At 38.8% G+C, this 18974-nt stretch overlaps 1 protein-coding gene across 20 annotated transcripts in view; it reads left to right on the forward strand.

The window, feature by feature from the left end:
- col13a1 (collagen, type XIII, alpha 1) overlaps window positions 1-18974 on the forward strand; it is a 104839-nt gene that overhangs the window by 40575 nt on the left and 45290 nt on the right. For 15 of the 20 annotated variants that reach the window (XR_003841671.1, XR_003841670.1, XM_029520867.1 and 12 more), the window contains 4 exons: window positions 2106-2132; window positions 13609-13644; window positions 15434-15460; window positions 17938-17988. Coding sequence is in view for 18 of the 20 variants with exons in the window: in XM_029520867.1 (XP_029376727.1) it covers window positions 2106-2132; window positions 13609-13644; window positions 15434-15460; window positions 17938-17988 (141 nt within the window). In the remaining 2 variants the exon portion in view is untranslated. The remainder of the gene's footprint in view (window positions 1-2105; window positions 2133-13608; window positions 13645-15433; window positions 15461-17937; window positions 17989-18974) is intronic. The other 5 variants (XM_029520870.1, XM_029520869.1, XM_029520876.1 and 2 more) reach the window with 5 other exon arrangements.

Raw genomic sequence — 18974 nt, forward strand, 5'->3', positions numbered from 1 at the left:
ACACACTTAATAATTTGAGATGATTGGAAACATTTTCAGATTAAGAAGAACGAAATAGCGACAGGGCTCCCTTGCAAACTGACAGTCAAAAGCTCAAAACAAAAGCACAATGTATGATATCGATTGGAAGCCAATATTCCCTTTAGCTACACAAAAGGCAGCATTACCTGATTATTTGCTAATGTTTTCCTTTTTGCTGATGTATACAGTTGTATAATAACAGAAGTCAAAAACATCAATAGCAGTGCAGGAAATAAAAACTGCCATCACATGAGTTATTGAGTTGAGAGGTATCCAGGACGCCACATTTCCCACACATGATGGCCAAATATACCCCCCGCCCCCCCACCCCACTTTTCAACTCATTCAGCAGTTCTTACTAAATGGGAGCCATATGTTTAATTGTTAGTCTGTAATCAAAGTGTAAGGTTCCTTTTGGGATAGTGTCATTTTTTCCCCCCTTCAGAAAGCCCTTTAAGACACACTAACTAATGGGCAGACACCTCAGTACAGCACGTTCACACTCATCAGCTGGCTCTACACTGGCCTGCACTGCCCTCATGTTTATGCTCACCATATATGCAGCAGAGTCAGGAGCATAGCTGTTTTGCACTTTCCTGTGTTTGTGATATATTTCAACAAGGATCCCTGTGTTTTCCATCCATCTATTATCAATATGGGCTATACATCAGGGCTATTGGGGTACTAGAGCCAGTCCCAGCTTCTCTGGATCAGAGAGAATCAGAATTGGAAATACTTTTTTAATAGTAGGGGAATTCTCTTGTTTGGTAGCTTATCCTATAATAGTTAAGGAGTTGTGAAGTCTAATGGCAGTGGGAATTAGAATATGGAAGAGCAGGGCACAGAGATTACAGCATATACGCTTTTAACACATGTATCATTATTGTTGAAGGAGGAAGAGGAATGGTTTAAAACCCAAGACACCAAGTAGAGAAAGTGGAGAGAGGGAAATGAGAGAGAAGTCATGGGTAATGAGGCCTCATATTACCACTGTGAGCAGTTCAATTCTTAACTTTAAATAGGGGGACTTAGACAAAATAAGTTTGGTATCTTCTGTAGTAGTAAATAAAGACTGAACTACTGTGGATCCACATGACACATGACAGAGACAAGTTAAAGATATTTAGTCTGAGACAAAGCCTCACTTTGAACAGCATATACATTTTGTTTTAAGTCCTTTCTCCAATAATTTTTTTTAATCACCAAAGCCAATCAAAACTCAGAATAATATTTGAAGTTTCTTCCGTGTAGGATTAGAAAAAGATATGAGAAGGATTTCTTGATCTCTCCTGCTGCTGGCCAAAACACACGCACATAATCACTCTCTTGTTCTAGGAATCATGGTACCCTCACTGAACTCCTCATTGAGGAATATTGATGACTTTCAGGCAATCAAGAGCAGGCAATGATGATTTTTTTCATTTAATTGACAGTGCCTCAGCGGTTTTGTCGGAAAATGTGAAGAGTTCCTGTTTTGACTTCTAACCAATTATCCTTCCATGCCTTGCCAAAGAGCAGCTCACATAGGAAGTTTTGATTTGGGTTCTGCTTGCTAAATGAAACCTCAAAACTGCAATGTGCTCTTTATTGACCCTGAATAGATCTGAGAGCCTCGAAATGTGCCATATCCACATTGGTATTTTGATTGTTTTATGTTCTGAAACAATGACTTTCATTAGTTTTCTTCCAAAAACTAACCGTTGCATGACTTGCCATGAAGAAATTTTTCAGAAATGAAAAGGTTAAAATGTGATTAACTGATACCTTTTGACCAGAATTGAAAGCAGCATGTCACTGCCCAGGAGTGTTTTTGAGTGTGCATTTACTGATATGAAGAGGCCAAAATAAAACAGAAATTGTAAGAGCGATGTGGTAGTACCACGTGGATGTCAAGATACTGATAACCTGAAGGTATCTGCTTACCAAATTTCTCGTAATGTGACATCCATAGCTGGCTTCTCTCCCACTTATTTTATTCTGGCCTACCGCAAGTATCTTTCGTTATGTGAACTGTACATTAACTAAATTACCTGTGAAATTTACTCTTTCCACATTGTACCAATTCTCTTCCACCCCTTTTTCAGGGTCCACCGGGACGAGCAGGCTTTCCGGTAACTCTCTTTTTAACTGGTGTTTTTCTGTTGCTGCATAGAGCATTTGCATATGTGATCACTGCAGTATTGATCTCTCTGCTAACTCCTTTGTTAGGATTACTACATTGGCTTACAAATAATATACAACGTGAAGTTAAATTTCTCCAGCTGTTGTTATCATATTCTTCTAACACAACAATGTCCCAAGCAAACCTATGGTATAAATCTAACTTGCAAAATTAAACTTAATTAAACTTTGAAGGAAACATAATCACTGCTTTAAGCCAAGTAACGTTTTGCACGTCAGTTTGTTGAATTATCAAGTACACGAGTACACAAGTACACAAGTATAGTAGTACACAACTACAGTAGTACAAACAGCAGAAAAAAAAAAAAATCTTGAAATAATCATAAATCATCAGTCAAATCAATAATCAAAGGGAAAACTGGATTATATACAGTCATGTTTTTGTGTCCTGTAGTGTGGCATACACATCACTTTGGGTATTCCTGTACAGGAAACCTACATCTTCCCTTCTTGTCAGACAGTACTGTCAGTGTGAGGTATTGTCCCAGCAGTCATACTTAGCTATATGAGCCGAAGGCCCCTCCTCTTCTTGTCACACACGTGCACTTGACAATGTGCAATTTAAAACTTGAAAGAAAGGTGCACATGTTCACGTCTCATCATTCAGTTGTCAGCACAATCCTCTAGTTGATCCAACATCTCAACATTGCCATACACTTTAATTTGAAAACAAAGTAGTGGTACCACTTCTTTGACCTGAAGCCGGTGTAATATGAATCACTCATTGAATCCAACAAGTTGACACCTCCCATGTGCTTACTGAATGGTGCTACAGCTGCGGGGAAAGGCACCTTGATGGTTTTCTTTTGGCGTCTGTCCCACATGGGTGGCTGAGCTCCTAGATAGCTACTGGGAAAGGTGACTGCCATGTTTAATATCATGTATGAGTATCTTAAACACATTTGGACCCATACTCAGATCTTTTCACGTTGGTGCCTGGCATTACAGTATGGCTCTTGAATGTGTAGAGATCCCTTGCTGGGAGCACAAGAGCATCAGCAGACCTGAGCCTAACCTGTTGTCAAAGTATACCATGAAATTTCCTTGCTCTATTGGTTATACCTACAACAGGACAATCAGGCAGTTTTTCCGGGTATAAAATTGAAGGAGCAAGGACCAGTCTTACCTACCAGATAGGAGTTTTGCTTGCTCAGTAATGACTGGAATTGTGAATGTGTCTAAAAAGGTAAATAAGGTAGGATAGAACTTAGAGCTGCGTGATATGGAACAAAATCCTATCATATTTCATATCAGTTGATATCGATAGTCGATATATCGCGATATAAATCAAATGACTATAAGTTTAAAGGTTCTTTTTTACTCATGTGAGATGTGAAGATACCACATTAATGTTGGTTTAAATATTATTTATTTTCTGTCAGAGGTAAATATGAAATGTACCACAGACCTTGTAGAACTGTATTTCAAATAAATAAAATGATTATATAATGAACTAAAATCTTAATTCTGGCCAGTCAGAATTCAGACCAAAAATAAAATAGGTTATACAAAATAGAAAAGTCCCAATCTGACGATTCAAAAGCTTTCAGGTTTTACAGGAGAACACAAACTAGATTCTTTGGTCAGTTCCAAATAAATAAAGTAGGTATTAATACAAAATAAAATCTATTAAAAAACAACAACAACCTCACCGTATCCTTTGTATATATTCAAATAATTGTAATTGTTAGAAAGCAAACCCACAAATAAATAGACAAAAAACAAAAACATTCTGTACATATCCGACAATTTGCAGTGCACACTACTCTGCTTCTTGCCAGACTTTAAATAGCTAAAATATCCCCACATTACCGAATTCCTCGGACCTCTCTTCTCAACAATGTCCTCGTCTTTTGAGCCTTGGGCTCTGTCTGTTGGGGTGTCTTCTTCAGGGACGCTGCCGCTTATGTTAACATTTTGTCCCATTTTCACGTATTTCGCTCCCACTCCTAACGTAAGCACGTGTGCTTACACTTAGGTACTGGTGGTAGGTACCAGCTTCATCACCGACTCTCTGTATGTGTGTGTGAACCGAGCACGACGTGGCTACAAATCTATTCCAGCTGCGTGATTGGCTCGGCTTCTCGTTATCATTGGCTGTTCGTGTTGTCTGTCAAAACATGGATGGCATGAGTTGTATTGACCGTGTTTTATATTTCCATTGAGAAAAAGTTATTTCGCGATAATTATTATCGTTTTATCGCCCAGCCCTAATAGTACTTTACTTATCCCACGTATGTGGAATTTGTCGTTACAGCAGCAACCACAGGTATAGAAAAAATACAATAAAAACAAGTACTTGAAAAAAATATTAAAGAAAACCCAACAAAGTGGCAGTGATAATGATAAAAGTGACAGTAAAGTGATACAAAAAAATAATATATATAAATATAAATATATTTAATATGGCGGAGTGCGGAGTTTGCATGTTCTCCCCGTGTCTGCGGTTTTCCTCCCACCATACAAAGACATGCATGTATAGGTTAACTGGAGATTCTAAATTGACCATAGGCGTGAATGCCAGCATGAGTGGTTGTTTGTCCTTGTGTGTTGGCCCTGCGATGGACTGGCGACCTGTCCAGGGTGTACCCCGCCCCTCACCCGATGTGTGCTGGGATTGGCTCCAGCAGCCCTGCAACGCGGATAGGGATAAAGCGGATGAAGATGAGTGAGTGAGTATATATAATATTTAAGATGAAAACACAGAACAGGTTGAGCTTCGTAACAATAAAAGAGGTTCTGCTAAAAGCTTTTCTCCATTTCTCCCCTTCCCCTCATTGGGGCCTAGCACTCACTATCCCAACTTGCAGTTTTTCATCCATTAAACAATCTTATCACTATGTAAGTGTCAAAATTTGCTAAAAGAAGCTAAGTCACTTTGTCACTGGAAAAGCTGAACAAAAAAAAAAAACTTTCAAGAAACCATGCAGTGCTCGTCCCCATATATTTTGAAAAGGGTCATAAAAAACAAATTATCTCACTTCTTTCAAGTCACAACTGTTTCATCTAAACAGGATTATGTTTCCTTCAAAAACACACTTGCTTCTGTACTTTAATTGTGTATCAGAGTATTTTTAGGGAAACAGGATAAAAATTAAAATTATTTGGACAGAAGTGTCCAAACAAATTAAACTTGACTTCATAATAATATCTGATTTTTATATATATTTTTTTTTTCTGTGATCACGTCAGGAACCTCTGAGATGTCAGTACAGCAGTGGAGCTAAGCACTTTAAAAACTTAACAGTATCTATTTAACACACCATAGCTTCTTGGCTGTTGTAATCGTGTTGCTTTCCTGAAGTCATTCTGAATCTAACATTGTCCTACTTTTTCTGCTGTCAAAAACTAATGGCTCTGATCATGAAATCATTAAAATAGGTGGCCATCTACTATCTGACCCTTGACTTATGATGCCAGCTATAAACAGCAAGCTTGTGACATTTTATGTCAAAGCGAGCATGAGATCCTTTGTGATCGATTGTATCTGTAAAGTAGCAGGAGATAAAATTACAAGCAGGTTGAAAGTGAGAGGAGAAAGTTTTTTTTTTTTTTTTTTTTTTTTTTTGTGGGCCTGGAAGAACTGAAAATCAGGGAGCAATATTCCATTGGAGGTGTATATGCAAGTCAAATCAAATCAGATTTATTTGTATAGCGCTGTAGTACAGAATTCATGAAATATGGGACCAGCAGGTGTTGCAGGAACATGAGATGGAGATGAGTCACCACCTGCAGGATGAGGACAGGGAGAGAGAGGAGAGGAACTGGGAGAGACAGAGACTTTGGCAGAACATGGTTAGTAAATGCAGTATAAATGCTTAGAACTGGGTGAAACTGTGTTTTTTAAGAAGGATGGTTCTTATCAGCGCATGCAAGGGGGGAGGAAAGGAGAGCGAGCAAGAGGGAGGGAGAGAGAAAGAGGGAGAGGGGGAGAGACAGACAGAGAGAGACAGGGAGAGACAGAGAGAGAGAGAAGCTCAGTCCTTCCCCCAGCAGCCTAGGCCTAAAGCAGCATAGCTAAAGAGTAGAGGACTTTAACTTTTTAACTATAAGCTCTGTCATACAGGAAAGTTTTAAGCCTGGTCTTGAAAATTACTAAAGAGTCCGTCCCCCGGACCGATGCTGGAAGTTGGTTCCATAGAAGAGGAGCCTGATAACTGAACGATCTGCCTCCAGATTTACTCTTGGAGACTCTAGGAACCACAAGTAAACCTCCATCTAGAGAGCAGAGTGGCCTGCTAGGACAGTAAGGAACTATGAGCTCTCTGAGATATGATGGAGCTTGGCCATTAAGAGCTTTATATGTTAAAAGAAGGATTTTGAAATCTCCTCTATATTTTACTGGCAGCCAATGAAGAGCAGCTAACAGGAGAGATGTGATCTCTTTTCCTAGTTCCTGTTAATATTCGTGCAGCAGCGTTCTGAATCAACTGAAGGCCTTTCAGAGATTTGTTTGGACATCCAGATAGTAATGAGTTACAGTAGTCCAGCCTAGAAGTTACAAATGCATGGACTAGTTTTTCTGCATCATCCTGAGAGAGGATGTTTCTGATTTTCCTAATGTTTCTCAGGTGGAAGAAAGCTGCCCGACTAACTTGTTTTATGTGAGGGACAAAGGACATGTCCTGGTCAAAAATTACTCCAAGGTTTCTTACAGTGGAGCTGGAAGCCAAAGTGATGTCGTCCAGACTGATGAGATGATTAGATAGTATTTTTCTGAGGTGCTTAGGACCGAGTACAATAACTTCTGTTTTGTCAGAGTTGAGAAGTAAAAAATTTCCAGTCATCCAGACTTTTATGTCTTCAAGACATGCCTGCAGTCTGACTATCTGAGTGACTTCATTTGGCTTCATTGATAGGTACAGCTGAGTATCGTCTGCATAGCAGTGGAAGTTGATGCTGTGTTTCTTGATAATGTTGCCTAGAGGAAGCTGATAAAGCGTAAAGAGGATTGGTCCAAGTACCGAACCCTGCGGGACTCCATGACTGACTACAGTACATGAGGAGGAGCTGTTGTTTACATGAACAAACTGATGTCTATCTGATAAGTAGGATTTGAACCACCTTAGTGCAGTTCCTTCACTTCCAATTTCATGTTCCAGTCTCTGTAGTAAAATATTATGATCTATGGTGTCGAATGCAGCACTAAGATCTAGAAGGAGAAGTATGGAGGCTGATCCATTGTCTGAGGCCATTAGAATGTCATTGGAGACTTTAACCAGTGCTGTTTCTGTGCTATGATGGGCTCTAAATCCTGACTGAAACTCTTCAAACAAACTGTTCCCATCCAGATGCTCATGTAGTTGTTTTGCTACAGCTTTCTTAATGATTTTAGAAATAAATGGAAGGTTCGATATGGGTCTATAGTTTGCCAAAACATCTGGATCAAGATTAGGCTTTTTAAGATGGGGTTTGATGACCGCAGTCTTAAGTGCCTGAGGTACATAACCCAGAAATAAAGTCAGATTAATCAAATCTAGAATGAATGGCTCAATTAAATAAAAGATCTCTTTAAAGAGGATAGTTGGTACTGGGTCTAATAGACAGGTTGACGGTCTGGATGATGAAACTATAGAAGCTAGCTCTGATGAGATTCAGAGGTGAGAATGATTCCAGATGTAAAAGAGGCATCGCAGCTGATTCAGGAGTTGCTGTATTCAGTAGGAGATTTTTATCTAACGTAGACAAGAGCTGATAAATTCTTTCTCTGATCGTGACAATTTTATCTGTAAAAAAGTTAATAAAATCATCACTGCTTAGAGCTAAGGGGATCACTGGTTCAACTGAGCTATGGCTCTCTGTCAGCCTGGCTACAGTGCTGAAGAGAAACCTGGGGTTGTTCTTGTTTTCTTCTATGAGTGCTGAGTAATATGAACTTCTAGCACTGCGGAGAGCTTTTTTATATGTTTTTAGGCTATCTTTCCAGGCTCTGTGAGACTCTTCTGACTTACTGGAACGCCAGTTTCTTTCTAATTTCCTTGATGTCTGCTTTAAGGCACGGATTTGGTAATTATACCAGGGAGCCAGCCTCCTCAGATTGAATACTTTCTTTTTGAGAGGGGCGGCATTGTCGAGATTCGAACGCAGTGTGGCCATAGTGCTAGTCACAAGGTCATCAACCTGCATATGGGAGAAATCCTCATTTGAATTTAGATATGACATTGTTGAGAATGAAATGTTCTCTTTAAATTTAGCCACAGCAGCTTCAGATAAACATCTTCTATAGCTGAATTTATTCCTCAATGCTGTGGAGCCCATGAAAGTAAACTCAAATGTAATAAGGTAATGGTCAGTCAGGAGAGAGTTTTGGGGAAGAATTGTTAGCTTGTCAATTTCAATGCCATATGTTAGAACAAGATCAAGGATATGATTGTAGAAGTGAGTGGGTTCATTCACATGCTGGGAAAAGCCAATTGAGTCTAGTAGGGAAAGAAACCCAGAACTAAGACTGTCGCGTTCTACATCTACATACATATTGAAATCTCCCAGTATAATGATTTTACCTGTACTGAGTACTAACTCTGATATAAACTCAGAAAACTCTGATAGGAATTCTGAGTACGGACCAGGTGGACGGTATACTGTAACTAACAGAACTGATTTTTCACCTTTCCAGTCTGAGTGGGAAAGACTAAGAGTGGCTTTCAAAAGACCTGCAGCCAGATTTTGGTCTGGGGTTGATTAATAGGCTTGACTGAAATATTGCAGCCACCCCCCCTCCTCGACCTGTGGTACGAGGGATATGAAAGTTAACATGAGTTGGGGGTGTAGCTTCATTAATGCTAACATACTCATCCTGCTGCAGCCACGTTTCAGTTATACAAAATAAATCAATATGATGATCAGCTATGAGATCGTTAACTAGTAGAGATTTTGATAATAATGATCGAATGTTCAACAGTCCACATTTGATCGCAGTGTTATTTGAGACTGACTTTGTGGCTGTTTTAATTTCCGTTAGATTTCTGTTTTTAGCTCCTCTTCTGTTTAGTTTGGGTTTATTAACTTTTCTAAATTTAGGTGGTCGGGGGACAGACACACTTTCTATAGACCTAAACATAGACAGAGACTCTATTCTATTCTCGGCAGGTGACCACTCTGACCACTCTGACTGAGGTACAGAGGAGCGTGTTAAACTGTGGCTCTGCCTCCTGGTCTCTAATCGGGATTGTCGGGGTTTTGGATTTCTAATAAAATCGGCCATATTCCTAGAAATGAGAGCGGCCCCGTCAACGGTGGGATGGACACCATCTCTCCTAATTTCACCAGGTCTCCCCCAGAAAGACTTCCAGTTATCTATGTAGCCCACGTTGTTTTCGGGACACCACCTCAGCAGCCAGCGGTTAAATGACGACATGCGGCTGTACATGTCATCACTGGTCCGATTGGGGAGGGGGCCGGAGAAAACTACAGTGTCCGACATCGTTTTAGCAAAAGTACACACCGATTCCACATTAATTTTTGTGACTTCAGACTGGCGAAGTCGGGTGTCGTTACTGCCGACATGAATAACAATATCAGCATATTTCCGTTTACCCTTAGCCAGCAGTTTCAGATAAGACTGGATGTCGCCTGCTCTGGCCCCCGGGATACACTTCACTATGGCCGCCGGTGTCGCTAACTTCACGTTCCTCAGAATAGAATCACCAATCACTAGAGTCGGCTTTTCAGCAGGTGTGTCGCTGGGAGGGGAGAACCTGTTGGAAACGTGAACTGGTCGGTGGTGAACCGGGGGCTGCTGCCTACGACTATGCCTCTTGTCTCGGACAGTCACCCAGCCGCCCTGACTAGATCCCGGCTGCTCAGGAGCCACTGATGGGAAGGAAACTATCTTAGCTGCCGTATGAGCTCTTCTCGGTCGGCCCGCACTGGCTACAGGGGGAGGCTAGCTAAAGTGCGGAGCTTCTAACTCATTAATTTTCGCCTCCATTTCTACCATCGTCCTACATCTATGACAAGAGGTGCTATCATAAAAGGAGGCAGAAGAATAACTACACATGAGGCACAAAGAACAGGAGAGGAGAGGAGGAGGAGGAGAAAGAGGACATGGTTAATCGGGTAGTTTGATTAGTGGAGCAGAAGCGGTTATAATCTTTGGAGAAAGGGGAGATATTGACTTTTAAACCTAGTGTTGGTGTGAAAAGAATTTGCTATCAGATTAATCGAGTGAATTAGGAAATAATAGCAGAAGAACAGTGGAAACAACACACGAGATGACAGAGCACAACCGCCAGTGACCGGAAATGACGCAACATGCTTACCGCCACGCAACCTCACTCACTACCAACCAACCAGCTGTTCGCACCAGGCAAGTGATATTGTACTTATTAAAGGAGGACACACACACCCTCTCTCCTTGCGTTGTATAAACACTCAATTTATCCTCAAGAAAGCTCATTGTGTCTTCACTATTTCAAAAAAACTTGAGTGCAATTTATGAAATTTAAGATTCAATAATTTATTCCTTTTAAGGGGCAAGGTTAGTATTAAGCTTAAATTCGGGTTAGGCTTAGATATGCATTTCATCAACAATTACCCCCAGAACTAACATAGCTCATGCATGTGTGTTGTGTGTGCATTCTAGATCTAGAGAATCTAGGGTCTGACAGGCACTACTTTGGGCTGTAAATCTGCGTCACGCAGCTTGATCTTCCACCCCCTTGCAATAATCTCTCTGACTAGTGTGTTCATCAGCACAAGACCGAATGTCTTGTATGTACTGAGCCACCAATGAATGTAGAACTTCCAAGGCAGTAATAATAATAATAAATAGAAAAAAAAACACCAAAGAAAATTGATGACACTTTGAGGAAATGGTGAACTGGTGGAATGATGTTTTCAAGCAGGAGTGGTTTAAAGAAGACATGCTCAGGAGATTTGGCATGAGGAACAGTGCAGGTTTGTGCTTGTGGAAGTGTAGTAAGACACATGAACTGAAAGTACATTTCCAAAGGACTTGTCTAATGGTTACTGAACCTTATTTAATGAAGGATCTTTTTTGTGGTTAGACTGAATTACACATTAGGCCAATACCATGCATTAGAGAAATTTTCGGTGGGCCATTCTTCCAAGGTCTTGGTTTAAATCAAAGAACCCATCAAGTACTTCGACTATTTCTGGTTGTAGAACTTTTATTTGAAGAATATGCCACATACTAATGGCAGAGAACCCACCCACCAAATCTCCCAGTCTGAGAATAAGTGACGCCCTGTTCAACCTCAGTCTACACAGGACAAAACAGGAGTGGTATAAATTTGTTTGAAGTACCTTCATTTATCATAACTCTATGGGTTTACTGCTTGTGAAAAGGCGAACAACAACCATTCTTTGAGCTGCTTGCTCTGGCCTTGACATTCAGGGTTGCTATTGAGGCAAAACAGAGTCAAATAATATGCATTGGCTTTGTGGTGTACTGGGGTAGTGGCTTTAAGGTATTTAAAGCCATACATGCATTGTCCAATGCCAGGCCATATGTAAGGTGCCAAGCTCAGTGATATGATTCTGCTAAGATTAATATTAAAATCTTCTTGTTTAGTTTGAAATGATGCATCCACATGCTATAACATTGTTTAAATATAAGGCAAACATGACTTTATAAACTGTGTAATGTGAGGTATCCTCCATCATAAAATTTAAAACTCAAATACAGAGTGCCATGAAACATATAATAATGTGTGTAAATAATGTATTATTATTATTACCAAGTAGCACGGCGGAATAGTGGTAAGCGCTGTTGCCTCACATCAGGAAGGTTGCCTGTGGCCTTTCTGTGTGGGTAATCTGGCCTCCTCCCACAGTCCAAAGACATGCATATCTAGGTTGATTGGTTACTCTGAATTGCATAGAGGTCTGAGTGTGAGTGTGAATGCTTGTTCGTCTTTGTTTCTATGTGTTGGCCCTGCAATAGACTGCCAACCTGTCCAGGGTGTACCCTGCCCTCACCTGGAATGTTGCCTGGGATTGGCTCCAGCACCCCCATGACCCTTACAGATAAGCGGTAGAAGATGAGACAGTATTATTATTATTATTATTATTATTGTTGTTGTTTTTGTTATTGCTGTTGTTATTAACAAAAGGACAAACCTCACACAGACATCGTGATTGATGTTGATGAATCCATATATATACTGTTTGCTTTTCTGACGATAAGAGAGCAGCAGTTTTTGTGTCATTGCCATGGGCCATTTTGAGCAGGGAGTGGATATGCGTTAGAAAAAGAAGCAAAGTCCGCACACCAGCCACAGCTCCAGAAAATAAATTTATAATCACTAAAAAAGTAAGTAACGTTTCGGGTCAGAAGACCCTTCTTCAGACTTGAGACAGGTGAAAGTACAACCTCTACTTATAACCCAATGATGGGTCACCTAATGAATCATGTGACTTCTTTTTCTAATGCTTCCTCTTTTTTTTTGTCTGGCACCCAGCATGGAGATTTTGGGATGTACGTGCTTTTTGTTGTTGTTTTTTGGTGGATTTGGATTTGGTGAAACGATAACTTCATTTTAAATTAATTTACTTAAATTTTTTTTTTACAATTTTTTTTTTTTTTTTAATTTAATTAAAAAAAATGTAATTTTTTAAAACTTTTACATTTGCAGATATGTTTCATTGCACCATCAGTACTTATGATAAAACTGATCTTTAAAAAAATTTGAAACAATGTTTTGCCATTTAATATTTGAAGAGAACCAGTTAATGTGTCACATACTTTCAGAAGCATATGATGTAAGTTGTTAGTTCATTATTGAGCAAAGTCACAAGCAGACAACAAGCAGATTCTTTTCAGGTTTCTCAGTCAGGCCACAGGTTGACATTAGGCCCGACCTGCAGAGAAAGAAACATAAAAAGGCTTCATAAACATATTCCCTCATTCAAGTTATTTTGAAACAACCTAAAATTCGTATTATCTCAAGTGGTGTGAAGACAAGCGCAAAGTTTAACAAAGTTTCATAGAGCTATTGTAAGACTAAAACTGAGTATGTGTCAGAGGGCGGTTTTTGTTCTGGCCATTCAGGCCTATCAGGAGTCTTGGGTTGTGCATGACTGCATCAGAGTAGCTTTTTCAGTCGCAGTTAAGTAAAAAGCTTTTCTAGTCTTGCATCCAGGAAGTCCTTTCAACACAAATAATTGTATTATTAAATAAATAAACTGGATACCATGGCATTAGGACTTTTGCAACTGTTTACACACAGTATTATTATCCCCTTCCCAAAAGTAAGTTTAATAATTAAAAACAGTGCTGAAAATCAGTGCTAGTTAATTCATTTTTATAAAATGAGATTACATTAAAAGCCTTGAAAATGACAAATAGCCTAAGTCTAAATGGCAAGGTATCCCTTTAGGACCTCACATCAGTAAAATGTTCTTATTGACCCCTTTTTCTTTTGAATTTGTACTGGTCAATAGGGTGGCAAAGGAAGTATGGGAATTCCAGGGAAAATGGTAAGTAATTTGGGTTTGTCTATAAAGCAATTGCTTCATTCATCTGCGGGCTCCAGTGGAAAAAGGGAATTGGTGACTTAAGATGAATGCTCTTAGTTTTATGACTAAAATGTATTCAGTCGTAAAAGCCTTACACCTATAGTACATAGGATACTGTTAAAATACTCATAAGTGGTTTCCTTCACCCTCTTGTCTGCTGAGTTGCATCTATACAGTTACAACCATTGATTGCACCATGAAGGCCTGAAATATTTTATTATAATATTTTTCTACAGTAAACAAATGGTTCTAATGTTATTGTAAAAAGCTCAACTCATATAAAAATGTGTGTATTCATCACTGTTCTGATAGGGGGTTACCAAACAATTTTGTTATTTTTTTAAATTTCATTTGGTCATTTGAGTACAGCCACATTTCAAAGAATTTCAAAATTGCCATACATGGATTATATTTAACACTGGTCTTTCTAGATTGCAGAATTAAGGGTAGGTAAGGAATTTTCACAGCATAAAAACTAACCAAAACAAGAGATTGAATATTTATTGCCAAGAGCAATGAGTAAGGGTGTTAGTATGAGATGTTTTATATTAAACATATCCTTAATGTTATTTGAAAGAGCTTTTAAAAGATGGATAGTATTAATTAGAAAAAAACAACTAAGTACAAAGTTGACCCTACTATAGTTGTGCTATTAACCAAAATGTATTGTATTCAGTACATCAAGGAGAGACCAGTTTTAGTAAACTGACATTTTGTCTGATTTTGATCCCAAAATTGAAGTACATTTTCTGTCTTTCAGAGGAAGAGAAATGTAATGGCATGTTTATCCTGTAATCGCATTAGGTTGTGCGACAGCATCTACTGAAATCCAATTTCATGCTCGCACATCAGGTGAAATCAAGGACCCTTATTCACCCCACAATGAAATTTATTTGCAGTCAGGACCTCCAGAATGAGTGTCTGAATACACATGGGTAATATTAAGTGCAAATAGAGCAGTTTGGGCCATAAGTTGTACAATCTGAGCATTTAGGAATTATATATTTAGCATTTTAGCAATTTTATTCAAAGACAGAATAAATGAAATAAACAATTCACTAGAATAAATTAAATTCCATCTAACAAGAGCAAAGACCAAGCAGGAAGAAATATACAGACAGCATTTAACTAAGTTGCTCACCTGCATAGCTTTGTAGATGTAGTAGGTAGTATGTAGGTGAGTAATCTGTTGTGCTGATCAAAATGCTGTTTGAGGACAGCTTCAGAACATGGACGGAAGCACATGCTGTTTGTTGAGTCCAGTTACATGTAGCTCCTTACAACACAATAATTCTAAATGTCCTCGTGTGTGACTATAAAATTCCATTACACCACATCTAATTGCAAAAAGTCTTCTCTTGAACTACATCTCTTTTGCATGTCATGTTCTATTGTGATTAATTTTACCACTTACAACAATGCACTATATATCTCTTTGAAAGCATTAAAGCATTATTTTACAATGAATAGTTGGAACATTGATCCCAATGCCAGAAAAGATGTTTTAGATGCTGTTTTACAATTTCATGAGCACTTATTTTGAATCGTATTGAGGTACTGAGCCTGTAGTTCGCTTCACTTAATTTACATATATAATAGTGTCTTTCACTTCCCCTTCCCAGTCACTAGTCCTGGTGGATACTGCATGTCCTGAACCGTCTCCATGACTCACCAGTTCCTTTCTCTCTTGTGTCTCTCTCCACCCTTCACACTTTTTGCATGCTACTGTGTCTGCTGTGACTGATCCCAGGGCTTAAAAGGACAAGCAGGGGAGAAGGTAAGTTTAGGGGCATGTGCAGGGTTTTGTAATTTATGCCTATTCAAATACAAACTACAAATTTGCTCTACAAATGCCTTGGTTTGTCTTGATCTGTATTGAATTTGGTAACCTATGGTCAATCCACTCAAGTAGGATGAGTGGTAGAGAAATTAGGAAATAAAAATAGATTGTCATTTGATACATTGCTTGAATGTGGCTTAGTGGGTGGTGGGGTTGGTGATTAGAAGGACTGTATTGTGTGTACAGATAGCATGTGATTTATATTAGGAACTCAACTAAACTCAACTTATATCTGGAAGTATTTTTAAACAGCAACAGGATTACATTGAAAGACATACTGAAAGTTCTGTGGAGAGATGTTTTAGAGAGATAACAACGGAACACAAGAAAAGATTCTGAAAAGAAAGACAATTCTGTTAGTGGTGTATCATGCTAAAGTTAAATCTTACCTATCTATCACGTTGAAGTTCCAATAAATAAGAGATGCCAGCTGGGAACAAAAATATGGTCTCAATATTGAAATTACATGAAAAGCAACTTTTGCTGTAGGTTTCAACATCTCTCATTCAGGTTTCAAAATTGTGAAGTATATCAAGAGAGATGGTGTATAAAGGGTCTCAAGTACAGGGATATAAATATCAATTCCAAGCAAAAATAATGAATGTTACCTATTCCAATGTGTGATGTCTGCTTCTCTTCAAAGCTTGTCAAAGCTTGATTTTCAAGTCAGTTCAATATTCATAAACACCATGTGTTGATTGAAATACAACCCTGCTGTTTGAACCTTTGATCAAAGCTTAAACTAATGTAAACCGTTGAGTTTGTCAGTTAGCCTTTGAAGCAATGCTTTTAAAGTTCCCTACACATTTTTGTTCTTGTGCACGCATACAAGGACACAGATGTTTGTGCATGATGCATAGTAATGGCTTCATCCCATTCCACAGATCAACAGGAGATAGTAATGTGCCAAGAAATGCAGTGAATATGCAAAAAACAAAAACAAAACGTGGCATAGTGAAGGAGCCAATAAATGCAAGGAAGACAATATATTCTACACGGCTACTGAGCCTCAATGACGCACACAATGATTTCTTTGTCTTTACTTACCTAACACTGACTAAACTGACCACATGACTTATTTTAATGAAACTTCAGAGATTATCAATTACTGTCCACTCAACCCAACATTTTAGCATCTTTAACCCGCACCATTTTGCTTCTCAAGCAAGCAAATTTATTTTCTTAACGACTTTGTTTACAGCAATATCACCTGCCAAGGGGCCAACAGCAGACACCAGTATGTTTTTAGCTGATGAAGAAAATGAAACATTTAGTACCTATCCTTTTCTCAGAAATCGCTGGAGACCAAAGCAGATTTTTGATATTGGAAATATTGGATTCATTCATTCCAAGGGGATGATTATGTTGCTCCCTGTAACAAGATGGTATATAGTCACTGGTCCACTGTTCTCAGAAAAAGCAAAAATAAATGGAACCATTAAGTAATAAATTTACTGAATGTAAATTAATTAATCTAGCAGTCTTTGTCCATTGCGGCCTTAGATTTCTGGCCTTGGTGACAAGAAGAGGAACTTATTGCTGTCTCGGCAGTTTTAATTGTGAATGTTTTCTGGTCAAGACAGTATGAAAATACTGGTTGTTTGAGTGAGTAGCTGATCTGTCAGCTCTAAGTAGTCTCTCCATCAGTGGTGTGCAGTGGTGTAATTTTAAAGGTCAGATCAAGCATGGGCAACAGTGTTTACTTAGTTAAAGCTAAAAATAGACATCAACTACAACAACAAAGTAAAGTCATGTGTCTCTTTACATCTGACCTAAGAACAGTGTTCTATCCAGTTGTAAGACCAACCATTCATTTCTGAAATGCTTTTTAAGCCTTGAGGTAACAAATTTGTTGTCGCCAGTTGGCTTTTAATGAGAGAAAATAATATTTGGAGAAAGTGGCACTTAGCAGGAATGATGGGTGTAATTAACTGCCCTCTTGTGGCATCTAGCTTGACTTTCTGCCATAGTACCTATTTTTTCACTCATGTTTATGCCTCCACAGAGACTTGTGTATGAAAGGTCAGGTGATTGAACATTTTAGAAGTATACAAACCAGCCATCTAACAACCAACAGTAAAAGACTGGGATCGCTTTTTCCTATTTCACTATCTAACCTGATAAATTGTCATTAAATTATTAAGCTTCTTTTCCTATTTCACAAGAGCACAAAGATTAACTGCTGTTGAACTTTCTAGACATAACAGAGCTTCACATTTTGTTGGATGTCCATCATGGCTGACTGAGAGGTGGCATTTATATGTTAGAATTACATCCACAAAGATGTGCCACAACCTCCAATTTAGCTTCTAGGAATGTACTGATGTGCTGAATTTCACTGATCTCTGGAGTGGCTGCAAAAGTAAAACAAATCCTTTATTCAAGTCAAGCTTTTTTCTTGTATCTGTTTACAGGGAGCACCAGGCGAGCCAGGTCTGTCTATCATTGGACCAAGAGGACCTCCTGTAAGTGTCCCCACCTGTTCATACACCTAATAACCCTCTGACTGCCTGCAGCCACACTCTACCATTTTATTCGTGGCTGGGTTATTATGTGGTTATCAGATAGAAGACATTTTGCTGAGACAAACACCTACATGAGCAATAGAAATGAGGCATGCAACCACACATGAAAAGTAGCCCTAAAACCTATTGTTGTGGAAACCGATTTTATTCTCAAGACATTTCCAAAGCTACTTTCTGTACTGGTACCTATCTTTCTTTCTGCTTTCCCTCACTTAACTTGTTACCAGGTTGAGTGCTTTGTTTGCCTTTGAGCAGAGGTGGCAAAAATATTCATATTCTGTACTTAAGTAGAAGTACAAATACATGTGTAAAAAAATACTCAGGTAAAAGTACAAGTACTGATTCAACTCCTTTACTTAAGTAAAAGTAAGAAAGTAAAGGCTCTGAAATGTACTTTCAAAGTAAAAGTAAAAAGTAAAAATGAATTTTTGCCGTTAATGAAACACAATACATCCTTTGATAATTTCTGCTACTGTACAAGTTCTCGGTTCTCTCTCTACCGTTGCCTCACTCACTCGACTTCTTCCCGCAGTTACCTGTCCCACCCTCTTCTTCTCCCTTTTTCCTTCTCTAGTTCGTCACGTCTTTTACAAATGCTTTTACGTCGTGTCGTCATCCATGGAGGTTTTAAAAAAAAAACAACAACTAACGAGTCTGTATGTATGTAAGTGGTAGAAAAGTACATATTTTTGTGTATAAATGTAGGGAGTAAAAGTAAAAAGTCGTCAGAAAACTAAATACTCAAGTAAGTATTTGCACTTCATTACTTGTCGCCTCTGCCTGTGAGCATGGGAAAGATACATCTATCTATCTCCTTCTGTTAATTGACACTAAACATAGGGGGAGCTACTTCACAGTCCTCTGCATTTACCTCGAACTGTCTGTCTGTGTGTGACATCTTAAATTTGACAACTGGAGAAACTTAT

Source organism: Echeneis naucrates, chromosome 15 (genome assembly GCF_900963305.1).
Source record: "Echeneis naucrates chromosome 15, fEcheNa1.1, whole genome shotgun sequence".
NCBI lineage: Eukaryota > Metazoa > Chordata > Actinopteri > Carangiformes > Echeneidae > Echeneis > Echeneis naucrates.